The sequence below is a fragment of the Lethenteron reissneri genome, unplaced genomic scaffold (genome assembly GCF_015708825.2).
Source record: "Lethenteron reissneri isolate LAM-NWPU_2019-01 unplaced genomic scaffold, ASM1570882v1 scaffold_1913, whole genome shotgun sequence".
NCBI classification, from domain to species: domain Eukaryota; kingdom Metazoa; phylum Chordata; class Hyperoartia; order Petromyzontiformes; family Petromyzontidae; genus Lethenteron; species Lethenteron reissneri.
Window position 1 is genome coordinate 1 of NW_026891678.1, and position 11,401 is coordinate 11,401.

The 11,401-nt window shown below is 54.0% G+C and overlaps 1 protein-coding gene across 1 annotated transcript; it reads right to left on the minus strand.

Moving 5' to 3' along the window:
- Window positions 1–2,501: 2,501 nt before the first annotated feature.
- LOC133339569 (endothelin receptor type B-like) lies at window positions 2,502–8,586 on the minus strand (the record flags this gene model as incomplete). Its single annotated transcript, XM_061547681.1, is given in 8 exon segments — window positions 2,502–2,608; window positions 2,611–2,623; window positions 3,373–3,481; window positions 4,896–5,029; window positions 5,527–5,638; window positions 5,640–5,677; window positions 6,254–6,452; window positions 8,474–8,586. Coding segments are annotated over 8 exon segments (825 nt in total), but the record flags the coding sequence as incomplete, so codon positions are not given.
- Window positions 8,587–11,401: the final 2,815 nt, after the last annotated feature.

An 11,401-nucleotide genomic window follows, 5' to 3' on the forward strand; every position in this document is an offset into this window, starting at 1 on the left:
AGAGAAGAGATGGAGTGTGGTACAGGAGGACGGTGGAGCTGAGTGGACTTGCCGATGACTGGTACCAGCGTGTCAAGATCGGCCTCAGTGGAGGAGGCTCGTGAAGGACGCTACTGGGCAGTTGGAGGCAGTCGCCCTCCAACAACAACGGGCGGAGGAGCGACGCTCACAACGAGCGGAGCGCCGGGTGGCTAAAGCACAGCAAGTTGGCACAGTAGGGGGCACAGATGGTGCATCAGCCACTCGTCTCAGTCAGTCGACCCGTGGCACCTGCTGGGTCTGCCCCGTGACCTCCTGCCAGCGGGCGTTCGACACTTCACGTGGCCTCAAGGTGCACTTGGCCTGGCACAAGCGTCGTGGTGACGTCTCCGCCACTTAGTGGCGAATGACTGTTGTTGTTGTTGTGTGTTGATGTTTGTAATTGCAAGTGTACATTAGGGACAGGCCTGATCCTGAGTTTCTTGCTTGAGGGTCACGTGACAGCCCGTCCAGCCGTCAGGTCACGTGACTTATCGACCCTCGGAAAGCTTCCCCACCTGCCCGTCTGTCTGTCCCGTGGCCCCATCTCCCTCCCTCTCCCTCCTCATCTCTCTCGCTTTCACGCGGACAGCTGGGGAACCACCACCCACCACCACCACCACGCACAGCACACACACAACCACTGCTTTCTTATTAAGATAATCTGTTCATCTGCTCTCATGAGAATAAGCTCTTTTTTAAATCCTTTATATTAAGTTCGCTTGCTTGCTTGCTTACGACCGTGCAACTCTTTCGGTCGTTTTTTAACACACTTCCCGTGATCCAATAGAGCTGACATTTTGCACACAGACTCGTTGTGCGTGACAATTTTCGTGAATTTTTTTTTTACATTTTTACACTGTTTAGGCAATTTCTTTAAATATTTAATTACCAATTGCTTAATGGTGGCAGACAATCATCTCTGACCCATAGGTGGCAGCCATCTCAAGCCAGAGGACGAGAGGACTCGAGCCGCCACGCATATAAAGGATTTAGAGTGAAAAACTTTGTTTTTACGGGTTATACTTATTAAGATAATCTGTTCATCTGCTCTCATGAGAATGAGCTCTTTTGTTCTGTCTTCTTCCGTCTCTTGTTCTACGTCGTTTTCCCTTCCTCCCCTGCACGATCTCTCTAACTCTGTCACTCTTCTCTTCTTAACCCCGATGCTTTCGCTCTTTCTCTCTGCGTAAGCCTTCACATGTGTGGCCCTCTCTCGACACCTCGATATTAAAAAAATTAACCCTAAAAAACGTTTTCACTATAAATCCTTTATATGCGTGGCGGCTAGAGTCCTCTCGTCCTCTGGCTTGAGATGGCTGCCACCTATGGGTCAGCTGATTGTCTGCCAGTATTAAGCAATTGGTAATTAAATATTTAATTTGTTTTCCCTAAACAGTGTAAAATTTTGGAAAAAAAATTTCACGAACATTAATTGTCACGCACAACGAGTCTGTGTGCAAAATGTTAGCTCGATTGGATCACGGGAAGTGGGTTAAAAAACGACCGAAAGGTTTGCACGGTCGTAAGCAAGCAAGCAAGCACGCAAGCACGCGAACTTAATATAAAGGATTTAAAAACACCGCTGTTGCTCCACGTGTACGTGTGCGGCATGTTTGAACACACACACACAGGCGCATCCATCAGTAAATGTCTATTTACATGTATTCACAGACATGTTGCGTAGACGTTGTTTATTTGAACGTACAATATTTTTTGTGTGCCTCTTGAAAGCAACTCTGCCCATTGATGCTATATGACAAAAACGTGACACACACGTATGATTGCAACTGTATGTACGTAGCTAACGGAAGTAAAGTCCCACCACTGCAACATTACCCCGGTTCTTCGGCTCTTTCGACTACTTTGCAAAAGAGACCGGCGCCGGCCAGAACCCAGCCAGCGACATCCTGTCAACGTCCGTACGCTGCGCTTGATCGTGCCAAGGGACAGCCAAAGTTGGACAAGTGAAAGCATCAAGGAGGCCAACAAATAAAATGAAGTCGCATCAACAGTTGGCGAGCGAGCGCTCCCCCTGCCGTGTTGCTGCGACGTCGACGTCTAAGCAAGAGAGACCCGGGTGGGGGGTGGGGGGTGGGGGGTGGAGACAGGGAGGGGGGTGAGCGAGCGAGGGGGGACCCCCCAGGCCGTGGAGAAGCAGCCCAGCTAGGCGAGATGGCGGCACGCGCTCGTTCCGCTCGAGCGAGTGCTTAAACACCTCCACCCCATCATCTCTGCTCCCTCTCTCTGGCTGTCTGTCGCACCAAGCCGTGCAAGCGCACGTCACGCGACCGACCGCGATTGCCTCGCTAAGCCGCTCGCGTCGTTTGCTTTCACCGTCCTCCAGCCAAGCCGGTCGCCTGGCCCACGTGGCCACGGCTGTCTAGTTCACTTCGGCCCCCGTTCCCCCCCCCCCCCCCGGCAACTCTTCTCCCACCTCCCCTCCATCCACATCCCGCGGGGGGGGGGGGGGCCAGCTCAGCTCAAGTGACGATGAACCTGTTGCTGGAGCGGGAGTTGCTGCGGCCGAGCGGGCTGCCCGGCGCCGCCACGGCCTTCTGCTGGAGCGCCGTCTGCTTGTCGCCCAGCAGCAGCACAGGCAGGACTGTGCACGGCGGCGACGACGAGGAGGAGGAGAGAGAGTTGGAGCGAGGAGGGTCGGCACTGCGACGAGCGACGTCAAATTCGCTCTCGCCGCACGCAAAGCGCTCGCCACACATGAACCGCGACACCTTCGCCGATCTCGTCAAGTGAGCGTCAACCCATCGCGCCAACTCCGCTCATCATCCTCACAGCAGCAGCAGCAGCAGCGGCGGCAGCAGCAGCAGCAGCGGCAGCGGTGGCTTCTGACTGCTCGCCATCGAACACAGGCGGCGGTGGGGATCACCGCATCGCGCGGCGCTTTCAGACGCGCTTCTGCGGCCGTCTGCAACGCTCTTCCGATAATAGGAAGCCACTGGAGCTACGCACTTTTAAATTATCCACGTTGACAAACTCATTTCTTTAGAACTGCTTTTTGTGCTTAGTTTGTTGTCCTTACCCCGCACCTCTGGTTAACACTAACCGCTACACCACCGCTCCCCTTAACACACACCCACTCACGTACACACATGCAAACATACATACTTGCATACAAACACGTAGTAGATACGCATCAATTCACGAGACCCGTATCAGTTGGAATTCGTCACGCGAACGTGCGACGCGATCGTCAGACCTGTGCACCAGCGGTGATTGTTGTTGTTGTTGATGTTGTTGTTGTTGTCGTGGTTCCCGAGCGCCGGCGATTGAGAAGCACCCCCCCCCATGATCTAAACGTGACGACAGAAACGTGGCCGACGCCACCAAACGCACCTTGAAGCGGTTCCTGAACTTTGCGCTGACGACGTAGAGGGCGACGGGGTTGACGCACGAGTTGAGGGTCGCCAGGTTCATGCCGATGTAATTCAGCACGAGCAGGAAGCTGCAGGGGGCGGTGGTGGTGATGGCGGCAGAGCACACACCCGTTGTGAATCAGGAGCCAGGAGACCTTCACATTGCATCGGGGCCACGCACAGAACCCAGCCGTAGCCCAACCGCGACGAACACGGCCACGCTCCGAGCGGCGTGACAACGACACGCCGGTGAAGCGTTGATCGCAATCGGATCAGAATCTCAATATTGATTTGGACTTGGAGGAGGAATCCGATGAGCTACGAAGCTCTCTCCCCGCAGCTGTCCCGCCCCCCCCCCCCCACGCTGTTGAGCTGCGATGTTTTGTGGGGGGTCCCATCCACCCCCCCTCGTTTACCACGCCGCTCGCATGACACGATCCGTGACACGATCCGTGACGCGATCCAGCTGCGCTCGTTCACCGGCCACGTGCCGTTGTTCGCGTTAAGGGGGCCGTGTGAGAAGCAAGCCACCGGGGGGGGGGGGGGTGTAGCGGGTGCGTCGGACGTTCACAACAACGCCCTGGAGGAAACGCGGGGCTGGATGGGGGGGGGGGTGGGGGGCATTGGCATTGGTGAAACATGACAGAGCAGGACGCTCCTAAAACAAACCCCACTCTTGACACTCGCTGAGTGTATTCTATTGCCAAGGGCGTCGTTTGCAAAGTATATTGAGAACGACGCCTCTTCGCAAAGAACACTTCGCGTTCAGTTCGTCGTCCTTCCCCCGCACCTGCGGTGAGCGCGCTCGGCTACGTACGGTGCCAAAGAAGTTCCACGCGCAGGGCGTGGTGGTTGCGATTGGTATTATCACTGCTGCTGCTGCTGCGATATTCACGCCAGAGGTCGCAACCAGGTACCCGATACCCGTACCCTACCCGATACCCGGCTACCCGTACCCGGCCGGGTACGGGTACCCGTTTGCGACCCTGGTGCGGCCGGGTACGGGTACGGGTAGACCGTGAGTCACTGGTGAGTCACCGTGTGTCACTCATTTCCCAATGACTTGTCTCTTCTCATAATTCAAGTTCCTAGAATCAACCCACCCGCGCCTGCAACGTGGCTTCATCCCAGAGGTCGCAATCGGGTACCCGATACCCGTACCCTACCCGTACCCGGCCGGGTACGGGTAGGGTACGGGTAGGGTACGGGTAGGGTACGGGTAGGGTACAGGTACGGGTAGGGTACGGGTAGGGTTCGGGTACGGGTAGGGTACGGGTAGGGTACGGGTACGGGTAGGGTACGGGTACGGGTAGGGTACGGGTACCCGTTTGCGACCCTGGTGCGGCCGGGTATGGGTACGGGTAAGGAATCAAAACCCGTTTGCGACCTCTGATTCACGCGAAGACGATACAATTGACTCTTCATTCTCCCATGGGACGAGGAGGGCACGAGTAGAGAGGGAGAGAGGGGGGGGGGGGGACGGTTCGGGGGTGCCCCCCCCACCTGAGCAGCTCGCAGCGGTTGGGGTCCATCTCGTCGTAGACGGTTCTCTTGAGGATGCGGCTGAGATGCAGCGGCAGCCAGCACAGCGCAAACACCACCGCCAGGCAGAACACCGCCTTGCCTGCCTCCCGTTGCTGTGTGTACACACACGCACGCACACACGCGCACGCACACACACACGTACACACACACGCACACACACACACACACGCACGCACACACGCACGTACACACACACACACATGCACACACACACGTACGCACACACACACACGCACACACACACGTACACACACACGCACACACACACGCACGCACACAGACACGTACACACACACACACACGCACACACACACGTACACACACACGCACATACACACGCACACACACACACGCACACACACACGCACATACACACACACGCAAACACACGCAAACATCCGTCGAATCAACATCTCGCAGTTTCACGAATCGTTCAGTGACAAAGTCGGAGAGCGAACGTCACGGACCCCTCCCTCCCCTCCTGCCCGCCACCGCAAATCGGTTACGTAACCGCACAACCACGGGGAGCCGTTCGGCCTCCAGCCGATGGGGCCCGGCGGTACCGGAGGGAGGTCCCGAGGTTCGACACCTGCTTGAGGTGCTCGTCGATGGCGCTGCCAAGGTTTCGCTTCTTCATCCCAAGCATCTCGACGGTCGTGAGCGTGTAGAAGACCGCCGCGCAGGCCAGCGGCATGCAGAAAGAAGCCGAACAGCCACCAGTCCTTGGCTTTGGCGTAAAACTGCGAGGGCCCAGACAAGAGGTTTCGTCAGAGTCAGGCGGGGCGACAAATCTCCTCGTGGGATAGCCGAGCACAGGGTTGGTGGAGTATCTAATTAGCTGCCTGTCTCTGTGAGTGACTGAAAGACAGACTGTGTGTCAGAGGTCGCAATCGGGTACCCGATACCCGACTACCCGTACCCTGGTGCGGCCGGGTACGGGTAGGCCGTGAGTCACTGGTGAGTAACCGTTTGTTACTCATTTCCCAACGTCTTGTCTCTTCTCACAATTCAAGTTCCTAGAATCAACCCACCCGAGCCTGCAACGTGGCTTCATCCCAGAGGTCGCAATCGGGTACCCGATACCCGTACCCTACCCATACCCGGCTGGGTACGGGTACGACTGGATACGGGTACGGGTACCCATTTGCGACCCTGGTGCGGCCGGGTACGAGTACAGCAACCCGGACAAAAAACATTCGGTGACGATTCACATCCCCGTTTGTGCCGACCGGAGTTTGCGAAACCACCCCGCCCCCCCCCCCCCACGGTTACGGCGACGCCGGTGGTTGCCACGTTCTTGACGCGCCGTGTCGCACCTCCACGAAGCTCGTCTGCGGGATGACCATGCACGTGTCGAGCGTCCGGTTGCGGTATTCCCAGGACAGCGTGTCGAAGGCCAGGAGCTCGGGCACCGCCAGCACCAGCGACAGCGTCCAGATGGCCAGGACTTTAAGCGCCGTGAGCAGGGAGAGGCCCACGCACTGGAGGCGGTCCCAGTGCGCGACCGCACGGTACCTGCGTAGAGGGGTCACGGGAGGGCGAACAAACACACCGGGGGTGCTTGTGCCTGCACGCGGAAAGATGCTTACATCCACGTCCGCATCGGTTAGCCCTGGGGGGCTGTAATGGCGCTGTGATCCCCCACGGCACCACCCCTTGGGGGGGAGTTGCTATATAAGGCGGTGAGCCGGTGGGCTCGGGGTTCAGTGTTTAGCTTAAACCAGAGAGAGAGAAGACCGGCTAGATAGGCCCTGGGACTCCCCTGGCTCGCCGTGCTTCTAAGGAGCAACCAGGGCAAGCCAGTGGCGTGGCCCCCAGAGCCCAGAGCCGATGTTCTTGTAAGAGCCGGTCTGGGGACTCAGGGTGCCGTGATCCCAGCTTGGCCAGAGCTGGATCAGCTAGCCTCCCCTAGCCCTGTAGTGGAGGACCTGGGAGTAGGCTAGCCGGGTTAGAGACAGTGGGAGCTCCCTGTTAGACGGGTGAAGTGGCCGGTCTGGTGACTCAGGGTGCCGTGATCCCAGCTTGGCCAGAGCTGGATCACTAGCCTCCCCTAGCTCTCGAGTGGAGGACCTGGGAGTAGGCTAGCTGTGACATAGATTGTGGGATCTCCCTGTTAGACGGGTGAAGGGGACGATACCCCTGCGAGTGTTGTATACATTGGCCTGTGCTGAGTGAACCGTTTAATAACCTACTACACCGACTACACCTGCACAGCCACCAAAGATAAAGGCAATGACCCCCCCCCCCACCCGTGTAGCCTGTAACAGGCTGTTGTCTCGCCGGTGGCGATGTTTACACACCGCACCACGTCCTCATTTGAGGCCGAGTCTACCTAGGGAAGGCCCAGGACCGGTTCAAATAATCGTCACCGGTGTTGGCCGTGAGCGGGAAACGGGCGATCGCTTCGGGTCCTGAAGCAGAGGAGGGGGCGGCCAAGTTGGTGCTGGTTGGTTTGTCGAGGCGAGAACTCGCGAGTGAGCGGGACGGGTCTCGCTCGCAGGAGCGAGCTGGATCAACACGTTGACACGTGCCGCATGTTTGGGAAGCGGGGATTAGTTTCGGCCGCGTCCGTCCGGTTTGGCAACCTGAAACAATGTGTACGCACAGCGGCTCACCACATCCATCATACAGATCGCTATGTCTGTGGCTGCTAGACGGCGCTGGTGCCATCTACAACAGTCTACCAGGAAGTCGGACAATATTCAGTGAGAAATGAGGTTCTGGGTGACACCCAAGGAATGACACCGTCACTTAATTATCTAAAATACTGTTGTAGCCTGCTGCTTATAACAGAAGGAGCAGAAGGGAGGAGGGAGGGAGGAGGAATGTAAACTCTGGAGATGTACTACGACTGTTCCTATTCTATTTGTATGTTACCAGGCAAGGCCCACTCAGCTGTATACGACCTGGCCACAAACGACAGCTCAACGAAGTAGCTGATCACGTGGGGACATTTAGCAGCAGCCAAATAGCATTTATAATCAAACGCATGTTTTTTGTCTTAATTTGGAGGGAAAAACCAGAGGACTCGGAGAAAAAATACACACGACCACGGGGAGAATATGCAAACTGGAAAATACAGCAGCAGCAGGCGTCAGGGTCGAGATCAAACCCACGACTTCCTGTATACCAGGCGAGGTAGTTAACCCATTTACATTTTTCTTCTGATTCCGTACACGTATGTCATGCACACGTATGTCATGCACACGTACGTCATCGGAACGGAATTGGAAGAACAACTAAAATAAAATTACTTTATCGGTAACCGAGGCTCCCACAAGGCCATGCGGGAGGGAGTGTGGCTATTGCGACCTCTGGGATGAAGCCATGTTGCAGGCGCGGGTGGGTTGAGTCTAGGAACTTGAATTGTGAGAAGAGACAAGACGTTGGGAATCGTGTCGTGACAGTTCTCCGCGGTGAGCACGATGTCTTCAGGAACACGCCTCTCCAGACAAAGTTCACGCCAACAAGCGCTTTGAGCGCTTCCGAGATTTGAGCCGTGAACGGGAACAGCGAGCGGCCGGGTCTCTCCTCACCTGTCTCCGCTGAGCACGCACAGGCTCAGCGCGCTGATGCCCAGAGAGGCCTTCTGCACGAAGGGCACCGTCTTGCACACGGTGGCACCGAATGGCCAGCTCTCGGCGTGCAGCTGAGAAGATAAGAACGCACCGCACGCACCCCGCAGGTTTTCTCTGGAAATGAATTGAGGAAATGAATTGGGGTCCTCCCAAACATCAACAACAACTATACTCTTAGTTCTTTCGGTAAAGTCACCATGTAGGCAAAAAATGAAATAAAAATTAATAAAAATAAAACAATAAAATCACGACGTTTCGGAGGCAACACAAGTCTCCGTCATCAGGTGGGACCGTCACAGCCAGTCACGAAAGCTTCAAATCTAGAATCAACAACAACAACAACAGTTCTAGATTTGAAGTTTTCGTGACTGCAAGGGTCCATGCTCTTTGGTGTTTTTCGGTAAAGTCACGTAGGTGAAAAAGAAAATAAAAATAAATGAAATCACGACGTTTCGGAGGCAACACAAGCTTCCGTCTTCAACAACAAAAGTCTCCAGAACTTTTAGAGGCCTTTTTTTTGGGGGGGGGGTAAAAGTCAATCGAGTTAATGATCACAACAAAGGTTTTTTGTGTTAGGTCGCGTAAGTAGAAATGTTGTGTCCTAACCCTCCACCACCCGACACAGCCAGTAAGGTTTGTCACGTAAACAACGCGCCAATTCCACATTCCCATGACAGTGGCGAGTCTGCTCATCGCAACACCGCTGTTGACTTCACCATCATGGGGTAAAACCAGGGGCGGTTTCTTCATTAGGGCGATTGGGCGACGCACCACCAATGTCATTCAACCACAGAGTCACGCTAGCCGTCACTGCAGCCTCTGGATATAGTCCAATCAGCGTCATGTCACGTTCTGTGGAGTACCGCCTCTTTTTGGGCGATTTCACTCCGGCTGAGAATCGCCCCGAGTGGCCCCATAGACTTACATTCAAAGATGTTTTTTTCGAACGGCGGGCGCTGCAATGCATTCTCTATGGCTTCCGGGAGGGCTCGCACTAACGTGCTTACGTCATCATACGTGCTTACGTCATCATACGTGCTAACGTCATCATACGTGCTTACGTCATCATACGCAAGCACGTTTCATCCAACAATATAATTTGTGGCCACCTAGTGGAATCTTTAATAAAATAAACTTGAGTGGTTTGTTTTAATAGTGAGTATAGAAACAAACAAGATGTATTGTAAGAGTCACTTTATTTTTCATTAATATTAAAGAAGTGAAGTTACATGCTTAAGCTGTTAATTTATCCATTGCATGGGTGGACCTTATCCTTATCAATCATCCAGACATTTGCCCCCCCTGAGAGATTTTGCAGGAGCCGCCACTGGGTAAAACATTTCTTTTTTGTAATTGAGGCATCGTCGTTTCATCTATGCATTTCTATTTGTTATATAACAACAGTTTTTACACTTTACTTTGGCCAGAATATTCCTAAGTTAGTGAATAACAACTGGATATTAGCCAATTAACTTTTTGCGAATATTCTCTTTGTATAACAAAGTCTGAATATGTATTGACACTGGAGGAGGAATCCGATGAGCTATGAAGCTCTTTTTCACAGATGTCCAGTAGGGGCACGGGGTCAGAACGTTAGAACAACAAAGTGAAAAAAAACCATGACAGTCTATATATAGTTACGTGTATATAGTATCCAAGTGTACGTACGTATGTTAAACCGCTTTCACGCCACACATAGCCGAGCGTGCTAATCGGCTGCAGACACGCGAGCGTGTTGTACACACACACAGGTACACACACACACAGGTACACACACACACACACAGAGGTACACACACACACACAGGTACACACACACAGGTACACACACACAGGTACACACACACAGGTACACACACACAGGTACACACACACATGTACACACACACAGGTACACACACAGGTACACACCACAGGTACACACACACACAGGTACACACACACAGGTACACACACACACAGGTACACACACACAGGTACACACACACACAGGTACACACACACACAGGTACACACACACACAGGTACACACACACACAGGTACACACACACACACAGGTACACACACACACACAGGTACACACACACACACACAGGTACACACACACACAGGTACACACACACACAGGTACACACACACACAGGTACACACACACACAGGTACACACACCACAGGTACACACACACACAGGTACACACACAGGTACACACACACACACAGGTACACACAGGTACACACACACACAGGCACACACAGGTACACACACAGGTACACACACACGCACAGGTACACATACACAGGTACACACACACAGGTACACACACAGGTACACAGGTACACACACACAGGTACACACACACACGTAGACTTTGGCGACCAATATTATCCATAAGGGGATTGTTTTTGGGATTAGATCGCGCAAATATAAAACACGCGACCTCTACGATGGTTGTACATCCGTCGCATGCTGTAGCTGGGGGGGGGGGGGGGGTGACACGCTGGTGTTCGCCTGTGAGGCAGTGCTCTGGAGGCCGGGATTGGTGGATCACGCAGAGATTCGTCAAACTCCCAACCCACTGGGGCTGCGAGGCGCCCTGGAGATGGGCAGTCCACAAAGTGGTCTCTGGAATCCATCACGTGCAGAAGCTACACAGATTGGCCAAACATCCTCAAGCAGGATGCTCGTTCTACAGAGTCTTGAAACTCCTTGGGGCTTTTCTGGATACATCAGAGGGAATTGTTGCTGATTTTCTGTCCATCTGTTTATCACCCATATGGAAGCAAACGAAATGTTGAAGCAGTCTATATAATTCAACGCTTTAAAGCTTGCTACTTATCAAGTCACACACGAGGTGCGTGGTGGAGTGGTAGTAGTGGCGGCAGTG